The 23,759-nt window shown below is 46.6% G+C and overlaps 1 protein-coding gene across 1 annotated transcript in view; it reads right to left on the bottom strand.

Annotated features, from left to right (window-relative positions):
* Window positions 1-3,016: 3,016 nt before the first annotated feature.
* The window catches only part of LOC138575296 (unconventional myosin-Vb-like), a 1,749,675-nt gene continuing 1,728,932 nt past the window's right edge, over window positions 3,017-23,759 (bottom strand). Inside the window, exons 36-37 of the mRNA XM_069649473.1 lie at window positions 4,321-4,401; window positions 3,017-3,617 (exon numbers count right to left, since the gene is read on the bottom strand). Of these exons, the coding sequence (XP_069505574.1) occupies window positions 3,459-3,617; window positions 4,321-4,401 (240 nt within the window). The 3' untranslated portion in view covers window positions 3,017-3,458. The remainder of the gene's footprint in view (window positions 3,618-4,320; window positions 4,402-23,759) is intronic.

Consider the following 23,759-nt stretch of genomic DNA (forward strand, 5'->3'; position numbering starts at 1 on the left):
AAACGTACTCCTCTCCCAACACGAACAGCAGTATTCACATTGGCTCACCCCGACAAACTATCGCCCCATGAACAACATTCCTACCTGACAAATAACCAGGGAAGACAGCAGCTTTCGCTGTGGCACAATGCAATGAACTCACTCGCCCTCCCCGCTCAGACTAGCACCAGAGAGACCACAAATAATGAGACCATGCCGTCTGCACTGGACAAAGATTGCTGCAGCCGAACAACATCGTAGCCTAGGGTATGTATACCTTACATCACGTCTGTGGACACAGGGACAGCCAAACATCCGTGCACCGTAGAATGCATCTATGGCTATGCTCATCCGGTCTAGCAGCGGTATAGCTGGCCACACATCGACTCTTGCAACAACAGCACTCTATCACAAACCACCAACAGCGCCCACCCACGTGCCTGACCTTTTTGGGCTGCTTAGTCGAGCCTAGCCAGCCACCCAAGTCCTAGACCGGCGAAAATGCACACATGCAGCTCCGAAAATAAAACTCTTAGAATCTGCAGCACATTGACTACGGTCGCTGAGGGTGTTGCAACCACAAAGCGCATTGAGGCCATACAAATGGGGGAAAGAGCACTATATAAATAACCAAATACAATATGTCAGACTGCTCCATGGAGTGATTGCGGTACAGACAGATGCAGTTTGCAGGTCTGTCCTCTTCAAAGTCATTTTTATGGCCGCAGGTAGAACAGGCCTTAAAAAGGATTTTTTTGATCTTCTGTCCACGATTTTTGAAAAAGCACTTATCTGCTTCACCAGTGCTCCATCGTATAAAATTCTTTTATCCAAAGTAATTTTAAATATTTTTTCTCTGTGAAGAGATCCACTTGAGGAATCCTTCCAACAAGAAAGACAGTTGAAATTTGAAGGGAGGCTGCAGGCACAGAGCTACATACTCGAGGTCCCATTGGTGGGGACCATAAGCACTCATAACAATGTCAATGGGTTGCAAAAGGTGTCAAATAGGAAAAGGGTAAACAAATAAGTTACCGAGTATTCCCAGCATGACGAAAGGGAATATTCACAGCATGCGAGTGTATGAAAGATCCAATACTGGAGAAGTGCCAAAGATCACTAGCTTCACATGTGATGCGATGCGATAGCAGTGAGTAGAGTGCTCGCTTTGACATCTGTGCAGAGCCTGCTCACGCAGGTTCGAATCCCGGCAGGGCCAAAGTCAACCTTTCATCCTTCGAGGGATATTCACACGTTCTCTAATCAGATGTTCCAGTAGTTGTCACAGTTCCATGTGTTAAAATCGTGGCAAAAATGGCTGTGGACACAAAATATCACGGCAAAAAGCAGTGGTTTTGCCGCAACAATCCATGTAAAGGATGCGGGGGACACCCCTGCAACCCACGTATCCATTTTATCATTTAAGGGGGGCGGGGGACACATCCGCTACCCCAACTTAACTTAAACGGTGTAATGGGGTACACCTTTAACGGGTCAAACCACAGAGTTCGAATATCAGTCGTGTTAACAAAAGCAGATCCATTACATTAATGAGCACAATAGGTTTTACCAGAGAGCGGGATCGGGGAAAATCCAGCCCAATGACCAGGGCTGAGCTTAAACTCAGAATTGTAACCAGAAAACTAACAGAACAGTAGCACACTGGGGAAAGTAAAATTCATAGAAAGGGTAACTGCAAAACGAAGAAAAAAGGGGATGTGTTGCTAACATGTGCAACAACCTCCTGGGCTACAAAGAAAACTGTAAATCCAAACTACTAGACATGGGCAATTCGGAAGGGCAGTTTCTGTTTCCAATAGGTAAACATTAGGTTTTGAGAAGGGTTAAAGGTGCAGCGTTGGTTTACTATATGTAAACAGTGGGTTGTGAAAGCGCATATAGGGGAAACCTGTTTTCTATACGTCAACATAAGGTTTTGAGGGTGGGTGGGAGGGCAGCTTCTATATACTATACATGAACATTAGGTTTTGAAGGTGGGTAGGAGGGCAGCTTCCATTTACTATACATGAACATTAGGTTTTGAAGAGAGACCTCAGAAGACATTTAGGCTAGACAAGATGGCCAGCCAGGTTTTTCGTACATTCTTTGCCTTAAAACTGTTCCTCACATAACGCAAGAAAATGTTTGAATGGTTTGATAATTTGACCCTCGCAGAAAGAGGCATTCTAGACCGAAGAGTTTGGGAGGAGTTGCTGCAAAGCCATGTCATTCCAAAAGACTGCAAAGTCACACAAAGCAGAGCATACCATAGCCACAGCGTTTAAAGGATGGTTCACTTGTGTATAGGCGCGTTATGAATGCCGTATCATATCAAACCAAAATACAATGATGGCCGGTCGCCAATCGTAATAAGTCCCCCAAAGACAGAGCTATTCTAACTCTGGGTATAGTTCTTATGTACAAAGTATGCAGTGGCTGTGGGTGATCAGACAAGCAGTGGAGGAAGAGACTATCATAGCCGGTCCAACCTCAATAAAAATAATTAAAAACAAAATACATCAACCAAGCGGTTTAGAGATCTTGTAACTGGTTATTTATAGCATGCTTAATACCCAGAGGTTTTCAAGCGCGGCCCCGGGGATCAAACTTGTGTTGCTCTGTATCTTCTTGCTTGCAAGACGAGCGCGTTGCCCCTGAGCTATCCTGCCAAGACTGCACAAGGATCGGCTGGCAAATAATTCTAAGACAACTGCTGATAGGAACCGTCAATATGCTGTTAAGGACCCTCCGATTGCTTGTTGTCAATGCTGAATGGTGGCCATGCAAAGTAGAAAAGCCACCCAAACGCAAGACGAGGTTGCCAGCTAAACAAATCCAACAATGCAGACTTTGGGAGCCTTGTTCAACGCCAATAGATCTGCATTGCCAACAGTAGATAGAACGAGTATCCCCAAAACAAGTAAGTTCTAGAGACTAAACTGGGACGAACAAGAGCAGAGACAGGAGGCAGATGAACAGGGCAAGAATCACAGCACTAGGCCACAAAGAAAGGGCAACACGTTGTTCTCAATGAGCACACACTGTTTTACTATACCTTTTTTTTTTTTTTTAAATAAATACACACAAGTGTTAAGACATATATAAAAAGTCTCTTAACCCATTTGTATAGCCGGACCATCCTGTGCCAATCCACATCAAGGAGGCCGCTCAGAGCATGGACATTCAGGTGCACGCTTTGGCCATCCACCCTGGACCATGCGTGTGCGTGACTTCACAGCAGAAGTGACAGGGTTTGCTTCTTGAGGTGTCCTGCATAGAGTAGGCATTTAACCAGACTTTAAGGAGTCCAGAGTAAGTGCTGAGTGAAAGAGACGAGCAATGTGAGTAAAAGTGCTTTTGCTTCGCCATGGTGGACGGGAGAGCACTGGAGGGTAGCTGCTAGGTGTTAATGTCCCACTATGGAAGATCCCCAGACTACATTCTCCTTCCTGTGGCCAAGGCTTCGCCAGGTTTCACTTTCAGATGCGCCTCAAGAAGGCTAGGTTGGCACTGCTAGGGATGCAGATCTGGTCGAGAGGGAGAGAAGAGGCAGAAAAGGGAATGTGCAGCGGGTACGGGTTCTTCAGGTCCACAAGCAGCTGCTGGTCGCCTCCTACTACCCGCTCCTGCAACCGCACCTGGAGCAAGGACAAAGAGTACGTTGATCTTTGCAGGACCACACCCTTACCAGAAATCATGTTCACTCTTCAGCTGCTCAAGTCCTAACATTCCACTTTGCTTTCTCACTCAAACTCACTTTCCATCACTTCTCTGGTGTGCCCACGTCAGCCTATGGGCCAACTCCAAAACGTAGCATAGAGCGTAGTTAGAAGTGAGATTGTGTCTAAACCGTGTACATTCAACATCAGAATAAGCTCTTTACCAACCTCACAATGACTGTCGCTGGGAAACATGCAGAGCTTACCAATCATGTGACGGCTTCACAGGAAGACATTTTATATAGAACCGGGACCGTTTTAGGAGCACTCCAGTCAGTAACAAAGCTGCCCCTTCATAAATGGAACACTCAATTAGTGCTTTCATCAAACTGCATACAATATGTCCTGCTTTCCTGCTTTCACCCAAAGCCTATTGCCCCTCCACGCTGTCTCATGTAATCACACCTATCCTATAAGTGCCGGAGCAAGAGACCCATTCTGTCTTGAAAGCAAGCAGTCAGAAAACGTAAGATAGCCTGATGAAGGCAATAGCCCTGCAAGATCATGCATGTTCCTACTACTCTTGTGGCTAGCAGAATTCCCAGCACCTTTCATCCCCACACCATCTCTGCACGCATTCTTCTTCCCATGGTGGCATGAGAAACAGCACAGCAGTACTCACTTGAACACTCTCAGTAAAGCGGTGGGAAACACGCTCCTCAAACTCATCCAGTGGCGTGTAGAGTTTCAGAATTTTCACAATCTACCAAAAAAAATAAAAATACGGTTTAATTAAATTCTGGTGGCAAAGTGACATTGATAAAATATAAACATTCTTTTGCCACAACGTGTTCTTTTCTAGCTGATAAAGGTAGGTGCTAAGGGTCAGTCTGACTGGTTAATGATCCTATCTCCATCCTTCAGACTAGCGAGGGACGGGAAGGGCATTGGGCTATTGAGTTGAGGCTATGAGAATCCAAGGCGATTGACCCAAGAATCTGGCCCGACACCTCGAGTGGTCGGTTCCATGTGTTGTTCCATCAAAAATGTCCCCTGACAAAGTTGCTGTTTTTTGCGGTGACATTATTACATTGAACATGCGGGGGGACCACCCCTGCAACTCCAGATTTGTATTTATTTTTAACAATGGGAGCAGGGCACACCCTTGCTCCCCCTCCCCATACATAATGTCACCATATATGTCACCATATATAATGTCGCCAATGGCTTTTCCCGGTGACGACATGTATGGGCACATTACCGGATACCGAGTGTTCATGGTTAATTTATGTGGGGGAAACCATTGTGCGTGTGCTGCGCGCAGCTTTAACCCGCCCCAAAAAAGTACTGATACAAGATGGCGCAGGTAACCGAAGCTATGAGGTTGCATTTGGTTTGGAGGGTTCCCATCACGGGGGTAAGAAGAGCCGGATTAAATGCGGACCACTATCATGGAATTCAGCTCACATTTCGAGCAACACAATTGGCTGCTCTAGAGAAGCTAGGTACTAGTTTACCAATAATCACTGGTTCCATGAGCAGTACTGGGTGGTAATAGCCTCAGAGCCATAGTTAATAGCTCCATGCATACCAGCAAAGGCCTGCCTTTAACAAGGGTCCTTGAGCCAGTACCACCTAGTGCAGCCTGGAAGACGTCGTCAAAGTTGCTTTAAGCACCCCGGGTTTACAATCACGGTGGACAGCAAAGTATTTGCATGAAATAACAGATTGCGTCAACTTGTTTTAACTACTCACCCAAAAAGGCCACCATGGAAATGTAGAACCCCTCTATTGCAACGATAGCCCCGCAGGCTGGGTGTGGCCACGGTACTACAACACCCAGGCAAGGCAGAAGGAGTGGACGGGGAGGTAGCTGGTGGGCAGGTGCAGACAGCAGTGGGTTTGTTCAGAACACAAGCTTGAATCGTGAGATTTATTAAGTGTTCTGAACAATACGATTTGCTGCCACACCCATTACAAGTGCTAATATTTAATAAGACAACTTTTCTTACATGTAATTAGGTTTCTCATGTCGCTCTCAGAATTATCTAGCCCTCAGCCTGAGGTGTCACACCTTTACTCCTTTTCTGATAATGCCAGTTTGGTTTCTCAAAGTCTTTCTATTTATTTAATGAAAATTACAGGGAAAACAATGCATTTTTGGCACAAAAATGCTTACAAAACTATTTAACATTGATTTACAGAGTGGAAGACCAGTGTCCGTAATGGATGAGGATGTTGATACAAGGCCAGATGAAGCAGGGACAAGGATAGTAGAGCATGTTCTAGGAACGGGATAGTGGAGGAAGTGCTGAGTTTTCGGATGAAGGGGTGAGGAAAAGTGCTGTGGGGTTTTTGTAGTGTTAAATTAGCCCCAAAATCCCAAATAAGCCCAGAGGAATTGGAATCATTATCGGTCCAAACCAGACTATGACAGTAGACCAAGTGCTCAGCAAAATTCAGCTTTATTCTAATCAAAACAAAGCAGGTAAAGCACACAAGCATTGAAATAGTGTCGCTCTCGATATGTTAATCAAAAACAATTGCTTAAGTACAACTACAAATGTGTCATCAATTACGCCATAACATATGGGGACTCGGATAGGTTAGTGGGTGTGCCTACATATGGATTACATACAGGTTAAACAGTTCATTGGGCTACATGTATCTGATGGCTCCACCTGGAACCACCTCTATATTGATAAGGGTTAAAACATCTCTGGGAAGACCGCTAGGGCGGTGCAATTGAAATGGCTGCCTGACCGTTTGCCGGACTTGCCTGCCGCAGTAAAGAGATGAAAGGCAGCCGGTAAGAGCCCAGAAACTACAGAAATAAGGCCAGCGGCGGCATCGGAAGCTCCTGCGGACCGCTGGAGAGACTGAGGGGCGACAATAGCCCAGATCCGCAGAATGAGAGCCTGATGCAAAGAGGCTCCGCAGGTAGCTGTAGGTGGCAAAGGCCTTGGGAGCTGCAATATAAGTAAGTGCATGTGCCCCCCCCCCAAAATGTTGCCTGCAACCTGATTGTAGTAAGTCTGATGCTGCCGCAGTAGACAGCTGTGAATTGCCCTGTAGAGTGCTGGACTCGGGCACAACGTAACTGAACTACCAGCTGCAGGGAGATGACAGAGGGTGGCAGAGACCCACTGCAAAGTTCTTGACAGAGGAGGCGCATTTAAGCCCATCCATGCTGCTTGAAGCGCCACCAGTGGGAGGGCTGCGTCGGATGGAACGTGAGTGCCACCCCCGTGCAGTGAAGCTCTCACAGATCCAAGCGCCCTGCGCCGTGGTGAGACAGTTGAGCATTGTAAGCTCACCCTGCAAGCACCACGGGAGGCTGGCGGACCTACCTGGCAAGATGGTGGGCCTCATTAACTTAGTTCCAGGCACGGAACGCTGCAGGGGGCCCCGAGTGGCAGGCACCAGTGGGATACCATTGGCATGAGGGCATAGATGCTGGCAACTGAGGCGACAGATGCAAATCACGGGTGATTATGCAGTCAACACCAAAGCCCTGAAAGACATCTACATGGTTATTCAGGCATGGATGGCGCAACATGATCTTTGCCTCAATGACGACAAGACGGAACTGATTTTTCTGGGTTCCCACCAACGTCTTAATAAACTTGACCAGTCCTTCAAGTCATTCATCATTGACGGTAACATCAAAGTCTCTAAGGATACCAAAACCCTAGCAATGAACCTCGACTCTACATTATCACTATGCAGACAAGCTAATGCTGTCAGGTCAGCTTCCGCCTATAAATGCAAACTTATCGCGGCATGTAGACCATTCCCGACTACTCCCAATTGCATCATCCTGGCCAGAATACGTGTCATGTCCAAGATAGATTATTGCAGCGCCCTCTATCTAGGGACTAGTCAGTCCAACCTCAACAAATTGCAAGTTACCCAGAACAATGCCATCAGAGCAGCATTAAACACATCGAGAAACCCTACACCGGCTTCCTGTTAAGCATAGAATCTCACTGAAAACACTTGCCTTGACTCACAAGTGCCTGTCCAACCAGGCTCGTACCTACTTAGCCAACCGCCTCACTCCTCACACCTCCACCTGACCTATGAGAGTGGCCCAAACCCATAGCCTATCCATCCCTAGATTCAAACTACAAAAAGCTGGTGGTGTGAGCTTCCCTGTCCTGGCGTCGAAGCTCTGGAATTCTCTTCCCAACGTTATTAGAGCTGAGGCTTCCTTCCAAGCATTCAAGAGTAAAACCAAATCATGGCTCTCTGCTCAAAACATCTGAAATGACTTGACACACTACGTTACGTCTAATACTGCCTCGTCGTTACTCACGTTTGTACCCTGTTGCCTAGCATGTGTTGAAAATGCCAGCATGACTCAATGTATATATACCCTTACCCAATTTATTCGTATTGCCATCATATTGCATACTATTCTGTACATTCTCTGGTCAACTGTAGTCCTACCGGCAGTTTGTATGTAAGCTGGTTGAGCTACTCAATGATCTCTCCTGTATGTAAATTGAAACTGTGTGTTCTAAGTTTATGCGCCCAGATGCCTTGGGCCCGGCGCGCTTTACAAATAATACAAATACAAAACAGCTCACAGCAGGAAAAGCCCTTATAAGGTGATGCACCAGCTTCACTGTATGGGCCTGGCTGCAAATTAACCCTGGCAGAGCTCCCAACAGCGCAGTGAGAGCGCTTCAGTACCTGGAGACTTATAGCAAAGAAGTAAAGAGCCAAGTAATGAGTCACTGAGGCCCCCAGGTGCCTGCACCCACTGATAAGATTGGGTGGCCAAGAACAGGTGCACTCTCCACCCATCACAGCAAACGACGAGCTGGACTGGCGGGTCTCGGGGCTCTGAGGGGCACAGCTGAGTTGTGTCCCTGAAACATGGGCTCAGAGTTAAACATTGCAGAGGTGACTTCCTAAAACAGAATCATGGAGGGCGTGGAACGGTAACGTCCCCCATCTCCCGCTGCATAACTAAAGTCCCTGTTGTATCAGCCACGCTGCACCCTGGTACAAAGCAGCACTACAAACCTTCCGCTGCAAAGGTGCAGAGATGGAAGGACAACCCCAAGCAAATGCGCCCAGCATACCAGGAGAAGACCACGAGGCGTCTACAAAGGCAGACATCCATCTTTTGCTCTGGGAAATTCAATCGATGAAGAGCAGCATCATGACAACCATATTGGCTATCCAGTCAAGGATGGATAACGTGGAGAACAAGCTAGAGGTGCTAGAGAACAACCAGCAATCCGCAACACTAACAGAGATGAGTGGTAGGCTGCTTTCTAGACCTTGAGCAAAGAGAAGTTGACCTGGCAGCGAAGGTAGAGAACCTCGAAAACAGAGAAAGTCGCGCCAACAACATCCAGATCACGGGATAGAAGGAGACGCCTGGGGAAACACCCACGGCACTAGAACGGCAGGTGAAAACACTCATTGCCACCCTCTTTGAGGAGCCGCCAGTCCGTGCCATAGAATTCGAAAGGATTCACAGGAGGTGGTCCCCCGAAATACCCACGATCAATCATAGCAAAATGCCACCATTGCAGGCAGAAGGCGTAAATAGTGCTGAAGGCAGGAGAGCGGGATAAGATTGAATTTGAAGGCTTGCACGTTCGCATATATCAAACACTGTCGGCCGCCATGTTAACGAAAATACGGGACTGAAGACAATTGACATCATGGCTTCAAGAACAGAGCATCAAATATAAGTGCGAGTTTCCCTCCTTCTCCCGGAACTTGAGCATCGGTGGGAACATTTCAGGATTACAACAGGAGAGGAAGCATCCAAAGTTCTATAGCAGTTGAAGCAGAAGAATTGGGATCCGAACAAGGTGAGATAAGGAGCACGCAAGAAACAAACGAAGGGAGCCGTGGAAACGGCCAAGATGCAGCAGGGCAGGAGGGTCAAGGAAATGCTGCTGCTTTAATACCCCTTGACACTTGGTTTGATCTCAGAGCACTACGTTGTAAAAGGTAGCGTGGCACAATCACTCCTTTGAAGTCCAATACAATGTGCCTGCCAGAACCAGCACCAGACCCGGCGCACACCGAAGAACAATGACAGTAGCATTGCGCACATAAGAGCCTTCAGGAACTTAAGCATCTCGGGCATAAGAGGAGAAGGTCAGAGCAAACCTTACAATACAGTATATTCCACGATCCAACACTGCGCTAGTCCCTGTTGAGTCCCTGGACAAGTTGCGACACAGGGTTGCCAAACGCAGCATGATGCAGGCTAGCGGTACACTGCACTTTGGGACGCTCAATGTGAAAGGGCTCAACTCTCTGCTGAAGCGCTCCGTGCTCCTCAGATAAAGTTGTTGGTTTTTTGCACAGATAAAATGTATAGCCCCAAGTACAAGAATGGGCAAGAATATGCACCGAGGGGGAAGTACTTGATGGGTGGGGGGAGGGCGCCAGTTGAGCTTCTGGCCCAACAAAATGGCAAGGATGGGCATATTATATCACACCCCGCTGGGCCTCAATGTGACGCACATTCACAAGCAACCAGAGGGCAGATACTTTGTGTTGAAGGGCGTTGTGGGGAAGACAGTAGTTATCCTTTGCTCTATTTTTGCACCCAACCAGCTACAGCTCCCCTTTTGTAAAATTGTGCTCTAGTTCCTGGAGGAAGGAACACTAAATTGCGGAGGGTATACCTCAACACAATCGCAGATGCCACGCTAGAATGGAGTTCGCAAAGGAGGGGCACGCACCCACCACATGTAGCCAGCAGAGATAGCCTGACAGATCTGGAGAGGGACACATTTGATAGACACCTGGCGAGTAACACACCCAACCATAAAATCATACACTTCACTCACTGCCTCACCAATCCCAACCCGAATTGATTATATATCGATAGATGCAGCGCAGGAATTCAGGATAATAACACGTCAATCACAGTAGTGGGCTGGTAAAGCACATTGTCTACCGTCACGTTAGAGATAGGGCCCAGCAGCCAGCTAAGCCACAGATGGATGAGTAACAATACTTTATATGAAGACCCCCTTTCAAAGAAAAGCTCCACAAGGAGATCGAGGCATATTTTAGGGTAACAATACAGGCGAGATATTGCTCAACACAGTATGGGAGATAGCTAAGTCAACCACCCGGGGGTGTTGATAGTGGAAGGCGCGGCCAAGAAAAGAGCATACATGCTACGAGAGACAGCCCTGAGAAAGTATATAGCAGCGAAAGAGGGGAGCCTCCACCGGAGTTCAGACCCGCCAGAGGACGCTCTAGCAGAGATTATGAAATTGTGAAAGGGGCTGAGTGAGATATGGAAGGGGAAGCCCCTCACAGAGCTTCAATAACTAAAGCAGAGGTACTTTGAGAATGGGGAAAAGGCTCATACAATGTTGGCAGCCCGATTACAGGCACAGAGAGCAGACAGAGCAGTCAATAAAACAACAAGTAGCTCTGGGGAAGTTTTAGTAAACCCAGATAGCTGTGCATTTTGCTCCATTCTATGCCACATTATATACAACAGAAAGTCCTGATAATGTGAGCAGCGATGAGAAGTACCTCACGCGGCTAGTGCCTAAAATGTCAGCAGTGGAGAGCAAACCGCTTAATGCCCCCAACGATAGTGTGGAGGTCTTAAAGGCAATTTCTATGCTTAAAGCGGGCTCGACGCCAGGGCAAGATGACTATACACCAGCCTTCTACAAAGCATATGGACTGGCCCTCGCCCAGTTTCTTTTGACGCTTTTTAACATACTGCAGCCAGGCCAAGCTCCACCCTCATTTACTCAAGCTAGAATCATAATCTTGCCCAAAGAGGGGAGGGATAGGATAGAATGCGGCTCATACCGTCCAATATCTCTAGTTAATGTTGATGAGAAGATATACACAAGCATCCTGGTGCCCCCCGACTGAGTGGTATTCTCCCCAAATTGGTTCACAAAGACCAGGTGGTGTATGTAGTGGGGAGGCAGAGTTCAGACAATGTCTGAAAAACCTTGGACAGGACAGCCAGTCTGGGAGAAAGGTAGGAGGATCCTATTCCAATATCAATAGATGGAGAGAAGGCTTTTGACAGGGTAGAATGGCTCTTCCTGCGACTGTTCCTGAGCAAGCTAGGGCTCAGGGAGTGTTGAACAACAGAGGCCCAAGTGCTCTATAAAGATAGCATGGCCCAGGCAGTAGTAAATGGGATAGCCTTGGACACATTCAGGTTGAGAAGGGGGACACACGCCAGGGCTGCCCACTTTCACCACCACTTTATGTACTGGTAGTGGATCCCTTAGCACACCCTTAGCACAGGTGATTCGTCAGAATAGCGGCATACATGGGCTTGTAAGGTATGGCAGATAGTACAAACTTGGATGCTTGCAGACGACATCCTTGCGTATGTCACTCACACACAGTCCACTGTTCCGGCCCTCCTGGCAACCATAGAAGTGTATGGTTCATATTCGGGATTTGGCATAATTTTACACAAAACAACTGCCCAGCCACTAACCACTGACAGCACCCAGGTTTCCCAAGTCATGGGAGGGGGGGGATATTTATTTTATTTATTGAGCATTTGAAAGGCACTTACACATCAAGTAAATTGTGTTTCAAAGTGCCCACAGGGTAACAGGGAGGGAACATGGGAATGAAAAGCAAATTTAACAATGAAAGATAGAGGCGGACCTACTAGGCCTTGTGAGCATTCAGAATGTGAAAGTGCAGAGAGAGGGAAGGGATGAGGGAGTGGGGCCTAAGTGCTAGGAGTACCACAGAGGAAAGTGCTATGAAGTAGGCAGCTGTTAAATTATTTGATGAGAGTGGTCAACTGCCAATAAAATAAGTAAGGGCAGGTCTGTGGTGCCATAGGCCAGTGGGTGCCAAAGCAAGTGCTGGGAGCGGGCGGAGGCCCAAGGAGATTGGATGTGGGAGGCCAGGACCCAGGAGGACACAAGGGCCCTGGTCACCAATCTCAGCAACTTTGGGGTTTAGCAGAGGAGGGTGGAAGGGAAGGAGGTGGTGTAAAGGAAGGTTTTCAGGAGCTTCCGTAAATTTGTGGAGATCCAGCTCAAGACAGGGGGAGGCTGTTACATAGGAGGGAGCATGCTGATGATAGAGATTGGCCACCAGCTTGCTGTTTAGTGAAGTGCTGGACACACAGAGTTGGTGCCAGAGGAACAGAGATCTGGAGGGAGAGTATTAAGTGAGAGCCAGTTGTAGATATCTTGGTCGCCGGCCCAGGACAGCCTTAAGGATGATGCAGAGGGATTTGAATTTGATCCTTGCAGCAACCGTGAGCCAGTGGATAGATTCTCCCTGTACCTGTATGCCAGAACAAAGTATTAAGTACCTTTGAGTGAACATTAAGCAACCATTTATCCAGCTCTATAAAGCCAACTATTTACAGATGTGGGAAAAAATGAAAGACATTAGGATGGTCTAAACTCGCCCTGTCTTGGGCAGGCAGGTTCACCACCATAAAAATAAATATTCTGCTGAGGTTAACATTCCTCCTCCAATCATTGCCTGTTGCCGTCCCAGCAGCCTTCCACCAAGATATGACAAAATAATTACTCTCCTTTCTGTGGGCAGATCAGAGGCACAGGATACCATGAAAATTCTTGGTTTTCCCAGAAGATAAGGACGGATTGGGGTTTCCCGAACTATACGAATACTTCAGAGCACCGCAGCTGCAAATATTGCTGGACCACCTCAGAGAAAACCCGGAAAAACAATGGTTAGTGTAAGAAAACAATCTCTTTACACCTGTGACAAGGGGGTAATGGCTGTGGGTCCCGCAAGAAAAGCTGCCCTGTGGAATCCAAACCCACCCCGTGCTTGCTGTTTTCTGGTCGCTGTGGCAGAAGGGTTGAGACACAGTATGGGTAACATTGTGGTCCTTGTCGTTCAGTTGCATTTGGGCCCTCCGATCAGGGGTTTACTCGTAGACCCCAATCATTTCCAATCACTGTATGAGGCCGGCTTGATCAGGGCTGGGTAGATGTGTAAAAATGGGATTGTGTTGGCAAAGGGGGAGCTGGAGGAAGCATTGCACGTGGGAGGTATACCATGATTTCTATACTTGCAGCTCCGAGGCAGCTACAGTGTCCGCTAACCCCGGTAGAGCAGGTGTTCGACTCATACCAGGGAATGAAGGGACTTATTTCACAGCAACATGCCTCGCTGCTAAACGAAGCACCTACCCACACCACGAACAAAGGCCCAATGGGAGGCTGACATGGGGCTACAGGGAGAGGCAGAGGTGTGGCCTACCATTTATAGGGCAGTTTGTTCCTCCACTATAGCAGTGCAGTATAAGATGCACAATAGCAGAATATTGTTCCGCTGGCACCTCACCCACAGAAACTGTCAAGAATGTACACAGGAAACCCCAATTACTTGAGGGGTTGCACTGTCGAGAACGATTACTGGCATTAATTGTGGAGTTGCCCGAAGTCACAACTTTATTGGAAAGCGGTCTTGGGCTGGGTACATGCCATAGATGGGATCACTAGAACTCTGTCACCATTGTTGCTGCTATTTGGGATAGAGCAGAGGACTATTCACTGTTCCAACATATGCCACAGAATTTAGTATTGGTGGCACGGGTGTGCTTAACGTGGAAATGTATGCAGAGTGCCCTCCCCACAAAGACAGAATGGTTGGACAAAGCCTACGGCAATGATCCTGAATTCTCATGCACACAGACATGGAATGGCTGCCGCTCTTAGAGCAGTAAAGGCAAAAAGATCAGGAAGAGGCAGCATCTGAGACTGGAGCCATAAAAAAATAAAAGCGGCCAAACAACCATGATCAGCCCCCCCCAAGCGCACAAGAAGGGCACAGGAGACAATCAACGAACGCAACGGAGCAGGTGGGTTCTGAAAAGTTGCAGCTTAAAAAGGGACAAAGAACTATCCTAGTGGGAGAGTGCTCAATAAATGCATGCATGCTTTGCTATGTGTTTGCCATAGGGGGAGGCGAGGGAAGGAGTTGAAAGTGAGCTTATGCGTGTTTAAGTTTTTATTTTATGATTTGGAAGATTGTTAGTCCTAACTTTCACTGTTGTGCAAAACTTGAATGAAAAACGATTTTGAAAAGAAAAAAAAACATCTCTACAAAAAGAGATTGGTTGGCATACTACTTGATGGGCGGCGTGACACAAACGATTTTTATAGGTTGGCACATTGCTAACACTCCTTGGACCCTTGACAGGTCGTCGAGATATGAGCCAAACGTAAAGTAGGGGCAGAGACACCCATGGAACGTTCTGCCTTCAATTAAAAGTTACCATCCTTCATTCTCAGGCCATGAGCCCGGGCGATCCCTTTAGATTTGGCATTGTTACAGCGATTCATGCCTATGTGCAATTCTAGGGAGTATCGCAGGTGCCATATCTGTATTTCTTTCTAATGAATGGCCAGTGTTCTCGAATTATGAGTGATGTGCCATGGGACTGTGTTTGGAATAGATTTGCCTCCTATTTATTGAGGTTTAATATAATATTAATGGGTACGTTGTGTTTTCTGTTGCCACCAGAGAGACTCTTGAGTTATTCTTCATGGAGTTTTTTGGCTTACTGTTGTACTGCACCCGACTAACAAAGGCTGGTTGTGACCATATAAAACCTTAATTAATCAGGGAGTAGACTGCTTGCGTCTTGGCAATTGCTAGCTCCTACCTTCAATCCCTCGTTTCGATCCGCCCTCATTTCACTCCAACCATGGCACTAATTGCCAGCCATGGTCTGAGCTCTGCCCAGATATTTATTTCAGTGGATTCAGCCTTATGAGTTTCCTCAACGTCTTGAGGCATGTGTTTATTCAAATACATGCTGCGACTTCCATTTTTAAGAAGATGGCTGCCCAATTACACTCTTGCTTCTGTGTTTAGCAAGCTATATTCATGTGTTGTTCATGTTGCATTCACCCTATACATTGGTTCTGTTAGTGTTCTTCATGTCTGTGGATGCTATGTTAATTTTCATCATGTCTAAATGCATATATTACCTATTGCACGTGTTCTTCATGTGGAGTGCATGTTTGCTTCATGTCTAATGCATGCTTTTCTACGGTTACGTTAGTTTGAATGCTTTTACCATTTTCAGTTTTCATTGTCTCAAAACCCTGCTGTACCAGTGGGGGATAAGGGTGTAACGGCTGTCTGAGTGAATAACGTCTCTCACCTGTGCAGTATTGATGCGGGGGAGGGGCAGAAGCTATGGATGACGCATTCATCTGCCTCCAACAGAAGAGATGTAGGGGGGAGAGATCAGGGAGAGGTGGAGTCCTAGTATTTTATGCAAGTGGTTCTTCAGAGAGGAGGTCGGATTTAAATAGAGAGAGTGGGAGTAGTGAGGAGAGGAAGAGCATGCCAGAGTAAAGGAGCGAGGAGAGGCAGAGAGAAGAAATGAGATGAGCTCCTTTCAAGTGATTCGCAATTCTCAGTCCTTTCCCAGGATCATATTCTTTTGGTTTCCTCAGGACTTCCCTCATGTTCTGGGCACCTTTTAAAACTACAATGCCCCTTGGGATTTAGGCATCCTTTAGCTTTTTCTAGCTTCTCTCCAGTTCCAGGTGCTTTGTAAGTTTGGGGCATCAGTTTCCCTTCCATGCTCAAGGCACTTTTCAAGGTATATTGAGCACCCCTGATGTACTTGACATGCTTGCATTTGCTGTGTTGCTCTTGGTGAGTTAAGCTCCTTACTTAGTTTTGGGAGGATTCCTGGGACTCACTGGTTCTCCTTTTGTGCCCAGCTGCATTCCGGGAGTTGCAGTTCAAGTCTCCTACTTGCACTGGTTTCCTTGGCTCCAGGATTTCAGCCAGGCTTCGCGGGGGTTAGATGTTCACAGGTCATGGGGTCTTTGGAAAAGAGACCTTGCCAGGACCGAGCCTCTTTGGTAATGAAACAAGTGGAGTGGTTCCAATAGCCCTGCACATCTTCAAACCCTCTGGATAACCAGGGACTGGAGTCCCTCAACTCCCCCACACCACGCCTGGGGTAGGAACAGCTTTGGCTATTTTCTGATAGGCTGTCTACCCAAAGTTGAGGGGGATCCACAGGTCCCCCTGATGGCACCATATCCATTCTTCTTGATTGCTCATTCTCAAAGATATATAAATCAGCATGCTTCTTGTCATCTCAGACTAGGGGAACATTGCACCCTGCATTTATTTTATTTCCTGAATTGAAGGTATATAGAGCCCAGCATGCTGCTTACTCTGCTCCAAGGGTTCTAAGGCCCAGCTCACTCAACCGACAGGGGTATAATGGCAAGCTCACTATGGTGCTTTCACAGTACAATCAGTAATGTGGTGCCCAGACGGTTCTATGTGATAAATTCGGATATTAAAGGCCACACACATAAAAGACCCATTTTTTGGCCAATTTGGTGCAGCCTCTAATATTAGCCAAATATATCTCTTTTCAACCACCCCTCGACCCCCTTCACCTCGGAAAGAGTTTCACATCTTGAGCACTGTACCCATTAATCCCGAACCCTCCCCCATAACCACCCCTATGCTACCCCCACATATAATATAAACAAATGCACACACACCTTCTCCCCAAGCCCCTCCCCACACACTCCAAACATTACTCAACATACACGCAAACATATAAACACTTACCTCACCTCCAACTTCCATCTTCTCATGCTTGTATCGGCCGTGCCCGTCAGCCCTGGCGCGCACTCATGTGCACCAGGGCCACGACAGTTAAATTTAGAAAGACCGCTGTCTGTCGTTCTATTAGGCAGCAGACGGGTCACATCTCTTATGCATTGGTTTTTCTTGAACTTAGCTAAGAGTTATGACTGAAGTTATTGTACATTACTAGACAGATTGAATGCAGCATCTTTTATTCCTCCTTTCTCTTCAAGATCAGATATAGTTAAGAACTTGAGCATGTTCAGTATCTTTGTTTTTAGTATCTTACTTATTTGCCTGCATAACATTGCATACTTAGGAGACAGCAGTACAGCCCCCTCACTCGCTAATTTATCTGGTGCTTGGTCCGAGCATCCATTTTCTCTCCTGGTTCTATGCTAGTCATAGCAGCATAATCTACGAAGGGTTTTGCCCTGCCTGTGCCAGGCAACACGGTCAGAATTGGACCCTTAAAGGGGATAACATCACTGACATTGACCTGCCTTAAATTTCTCAGTGGACGAAAGACTGCAAGAGGGAATATTCACGTATTAGACTTCATGGCCAAGCACCAGCTGTAATAGTGGTATCAGCCCTCCTATTTCTTACTTGGTGCTGACCCCTGTGTGTATGGAGCATTGGGGGAGCCAGAGGCGGTTTTGGAAGGGGGCATCCCTCCTGGTTTAGCCACCGCCCAGGCACCAAAAGCATGCCCAGGTAATCCCACCGCATATCTGAACGCAACAGATATAACGCCACATAATGCCCAACCCACAATGCACTCCGCCTACTACAAAGCTGCCTGTACGAAAATGAACGATGCCTCCCTCATTAGTATAGGCTGAGCAGTTTAGAGACCAAACGCATCTGTGTTGATTGATCTAGTTAAAGTAACATTTACTGACTGTTCTGACAGTGCTGACGATAGTGTTCCACTAGCAGCTGCTGTGCCTTGCATTTATTTGCTTAATTCCATCTGGCTGAGAGAAAAAGCACTCATTTTCTGACTGTACTTTGTAACACCTGATCTTTGTGATCCTGTTTAAGTGGGAGCGTACGAAGCACACTCGTGAACTACATTACCCAGGCTTCTCTGGGTCCTATTTACTGAACCGGCAGGCGCTTCAGCAACAAGCCAGTCTTCGCCGGTCATCAGTGTTCACGGTGCCACGGGGCTTCTTAGTACAAGTTAGTGCTCTAACATCTAACTAGATACCTTTGCATCTTCCCCACCCATGCCCTGTAGCCACAATGGGTTATCCCCCACGAGTACTCCTTTTCCCTCGGTGCAATAGTTTGGCTTATATTAACAAATTAAAACTAACGAAACTGGATAGCCTCCTGACCGTACCACCAGTCACTCCCTCGGATACGGACAGCAAAGCATCAGATCCTGTACCCTCCCTAAAGGAAACAGTCTCAGTAGCTAAAATACAACCTGGTCCCTCTGAACCATCATGTGTCACCCCTTTCATTACAACCATCTCCCCGGACCAAGGGCCTTTGAGCCCAGGCTTACCACCTCAGGACATCCAGACTGCTACCCAAACCTTTGACATGGCATCAGTGGTCGGTATTACACCCTTGCTTTCTCAAGCTTGTTACCTCACTGTTTAGCTCTCCTAACCCCGACAATACTATTGCAAATCCTACCGCTCATCTGACTATATGTAACGCAACCATATTAAAATTGCACTCCTCAACGCAAGGTCTTTGATTAGCCACGCTCGAGACTGCCATGATCTGATAATCGATAATAGCTTGGAGATTTTTTTGTATCACGGGAACCTGGATCCGGGATACGAGCGAACCTTCTAGTAACCTAGCAGTACCTGAAGGTTTCTCTTTCTTTGGAGCACACCGTAGTTCTGGCTATGGCAGCGGTGTTGCCATCATTGCAAAAACAGAGTTGGGCCTTTGCCCCAGCTCACATCTCTTGTTAAGGTTGCAAAACTTTACATGTAAAAATGACTCCAACCAATAATAATTGCATCAATATCGTCCTCATCTACAGGCCCCCTAACCCTATGCATGAATTCAATGACGAAATTACCAACAACAAGCTGTCCAGTTCCAACTCTGCTACGCTCTTTCTGGGAGACCTGAACAGTTGGAGAGGGAATATGTTGGATAAAGAAGCCATTGAATTAGAATCTTCCCTGGTTAGCATAGGTCTCGAAGTCCAAAACAGCAAACCCACAAACAAAAAATATTCTTGACTGGATATTGTCAAGGAACCTTACATCTAACCACATGTTAACTAATCCTTGCATTTGGTCAGACCACTCTGTTGTCACTTTCACCACCAAGAGCCCTTACCCTTCATGCAAGCCCCCCAGCCCTCTAAAAACAGTGACAGAGCAAACTTTAAAAGAATTACACATCAGGACCTACATTCCTGCCCAAGTAACATGTGCAAATAACTCAACGATCAATCGGCTCCTTTGAAAACAAAACAGGTTAGGGAAAACCCTTCACACCAATCCTAGTTCGCTACAGAACTCAAACTACTGAGAAACCACAAGCGGGCCCTAGAGGCCTGGTGGCTTAAACGGATATCCAAAGATATCAGATCTGCCTGGAAGGAGCGATAATTCATACAAAGCTCTAATCCAGGAAAACAAGAGAAGCTTCTACAATACCTAAATTGTGTCCTCGTCCAACCATACAGAGAAACATTTTGAAATCTTGAAATCCCTGGAAAAACTCATGACCTCCAAGATCTCCTTCATTCCCACTAATTCAGACTGTGCTACAATTGCCTTAGTCTCAATGCCCAACTCAAAATTATAGCAGCTCAAGCCCTCAATCCCCCCCTAACGGAACAGGATCTCAACGGAACTATTGGCAGGGCCTCAAGAATTCTTTTTCTCTCAAATCTCTATCCAGGACATGCCCAGCATGCTGTCTTCCATGTGCCCAACCTTGTGCCCATACAATTTACTACCACCTAAATTAATCCTGGAACATAAGGACCCGTTTGCCCCCTTCCTGACCCTCCTCGTTAATGCCTCCATTAGGGATAACTATGTCCCTAATGATATGAAAAAAGTCACCATCACCCCCATTCAGAAAAAAACATTGATCCAAGAAAACCCAACAATTTGAGACCCAATAAAAATTGTCAATTTGTACAAAAAATATTGGACAAATTTGCCACCTCCAAGTGGCGATCATTTGTGGAGTCCAAACGTATCCATCACAACCGATAATCGGGTTTTTGACCTACCTTTAGCACAGAGACCACCCTCTTCGACCTCTGGACCCAAATGTTGGAGATCATTGACAGAGGCAAGGCTGGGATGTTGATCTTATTAGATCTCTCTGCAGCGTTCGATTTTATTGATCATGAACATCTCCCCAGCTGCCTAAAGGCCCAAGGCCTTTGCTCCAAGAATGCTGCAAACTGGCTCCAGTCCTTTCTCATGGGTTCCAGGAGTTAATAATCACAGGATAAATTGCTGTTTACACAAAACTTGCAGCAAAAAGGCTGTGGTTTTGCCGCCGCAATCCATGTAATGGATGCAGGGGACACCCCTTCAACCCCCCGACCCATTATACCATTTAATGGGTGCGAGGGGAGCCCCCGCAATCCCTGCTCCCCTTAAATGGTATAATGGGGTACACCTTTACAGTGTCAAACCACAGCATTTTTTCCACAATTCTTTGTGCAGATTACTATTTTGCTGCAATTTTATTACTGCATACCTTCTCATGGGATGGGAGTCCAGAATACAGTGGGGCTCTGCCTTCTCCCCTTCTGCGCTTATTCGCTGTGGAGTGCCTCAGGGTGCGACTTCTCCTGTGTTTAACCTATACATCAAATCCCTTTGTGACCTTCTAGAGAAGTTGGGTGTCACTTTTGCAAACTATGCCTATGATACCCAAGTTATGCTGGAACTCACTGGGACTTACGATGACTCCAAAACCTTGTCCAACATCTATGATCACATTGACAGTTGGATGTCTGGAAATTGGCTGTGCCTGTACGGCAGCAAGACAGAGCTAAATATTTTCGGATCCAAACAGGCCAAGGACAAATTGAGCATGGATTACAGCAGCTTTCCTCTGAAAGAGAAGGTAATAAAAACTCAGCAAAAAAGTTAAAACCTTAGGGGTCCAGTTGGAGGAATCTCTGAATGCAGACGCCCACACCACCTATGTGAACCATACCTGCAATTATTACCTACGACTCCTTACAAACATCTGCCACATACATCTGAGAGAAACTGCGCTACAATTGCACTTGCCACCATTATTACTAGACTATTGCAACTGCCTGCTTATAGGCCCTTGCACCTCCAATCTTATGATACAGTCTGAATTGTGACCAATACCTCCAGAAGATCACATATCTCAGATCCTAGGAGGAGCCTGCACTGGTTGCCGATCTGGGAACAAATTGCTTTCAAATCAGACAACCTGGTCCATCGCTGCCTTTTTGGCTCTACACTGGTGATTTCAAATTACTGGCCCCTCCATACCAACCATCCAGATAACTTCGGTCTCCCAGTTTAGTGTTGATTCAAGGCCCTATGATAAAATGCATGAAGGGCCTCTGGAGATCTTTCCCGGCCAAAGTGGGCAGTCTCTGGAACACCTTGCCACTTGCTCTCAGACTTAACCCTCACCAGAAATCATTTAGAAAAGCCTTAAAACATTCTTTTAACTGAGTAGATTCCATCCTACTTCTGTTCTTCTAGCTTTGCCTGTCCCGTCTAGAGTGTCATGTATACTGTATCCGTGTTTGCGCCACGATGCACGCGGGCTGTCGGCGCATTATATGTAGGAAAATAAATAAAATAAATTAGAGAGCCCCAGATGATGGCATGCACCAAAACGCACACTTGCGCCCCTCGACCATTCATGAAACACATGCATTATTAAGGACACAGCTCTTCGTTCAGGTAGACCGAAAACCTATAAACTGAAAGGATGCTTCAAAAGCATTGCTCCATCCTTTGTCCTTAAAGCGTAGCCTTAAGATTCATTTCTGCACATTATCCGAATGGGCAAAGCAGAAACCAATTTAAAAAATCCTCTAAGGATCTCATGGGACGATTTATAGAGGAAATAATGTTGCTAGCATCCTACAAGCGCAAATGGGATTTCAAGCCATCACACTTTCTGAAGCATTAACAAAAAAGGTTGTGAACCCACTAATAGACACACAGCATGTCACACTATTAAGATAATAATTTGCAAGGAAGGAATTCTTTGCAATGAGATGGACTTAAAATACACACCGAGGATCTCAGTTTATTTGCACATAAGCTCACAAAAAAACTTGGAGACAGGTTGGTCGAAACATAGATTGACAATTCAGATCACACATTTTCATCAACTATTAAAACACACAGTCCTCTGTTTTTACTGCTATGTTTGCAATAATATAGCAAAAGGCTTAGAATTAAACCACCCAAGAAGAGGAGTGAATTCAGTTCAAGTGTTCCTCGGTGTGAACACATTCTTGAGTTTTGCTCATTCGCTTAGGTCAGACACTAGAAATGCATGCAAAATACTCAGAAGAAATTGTACATCAAAACATGATCGACTGTCACCTGTAGATACATCTTTGCACAAATCATTTTATAGCTCGATTACATGGTTACATCCTGGACATAATTCCATGAAACCCAAGAGCGAGTTCCCAGGACGCCCTATGTCAGCATGATATGGACGCTGGCCACTAGAGACAACGTTGGTCTGGCCGCTAGCCAATGTGCTTGGAGGGTGAATTATGTGGCATCCCACAGGCCTGCTCCTCTAAAGATATATGATATGGCATTAATAACGCACCTATACACAAGTGTATCAAGGCGCGACGAGGCAAGGGAGGGGGGAACAAAGGGAGGACAGACAACGATCCTACTAGGCCAGGTGCTATTCAGATCGTGCAAGTGCATGGGATGGGGGAAGGGGAAAAGTGTGTGGGGCGGAGGGGACAGTGCAATACATGGGAATAGAATAATAACAAAAGTAAAAATAATGGCAAGCAGGTGGCAAGTGCAAGGAAGTGCAGACTTTGTGTGTCAAGTGCTGGTAGTGGGACTGTAGGGATACAGAAACGGTCTCCAAGTGCGTGTGTTGCCGGGCAGGCAGTGCGGGCATGTGCGAATAGTGTGGGAGGGACCTGGGCCCGAGATCAGAGGATGGCCAGGTAACCAGTGCAGTTGCTGTTTCAACCAGGTGGTCAGCAGGGGAGAGGAGGAGAAAATGCAGAAGCAAAGAGGTTTTGAGGTGCTTCCAGAACCAGAGATGGTTCTCCGAGTTTCAGGGAGGCTGTTCCAGACAGAGGCCCCAGCCGAAGAGAGAGATCTACCACCAACTCGTTGATTGGAGAAGCGACTGACCCTGAGGGAGTTGGAGGCGGATGAGCGAAGAGCTCGAGAAGGAAGATATTTAGGTAGACAGATGAGGTTATTGAGGCCCCAGAAGGCCTTGTGGGCAATGTAAAGGGTTTTGAACTTAATCCTCGCACCCACTGGGAGCCAGTGCAGAGATCTCAGT

Source organism: Ambystoma mexicanum, chromosome 1p, assembly GCF_040938575.1.
Source record: "Ambystoma mexicanum isolate Mex_15411 chromosome 1p, UKY_AmexF1_1, whole genome shotgun sequence".
Taxonomy (NCBI): domain Eukaryota; kingdom Metazoa; phylum Chordata; class Amphibia; order Caudata; family Ambystomatidae; genus Ambystoma; species Ambystoma mexicanum.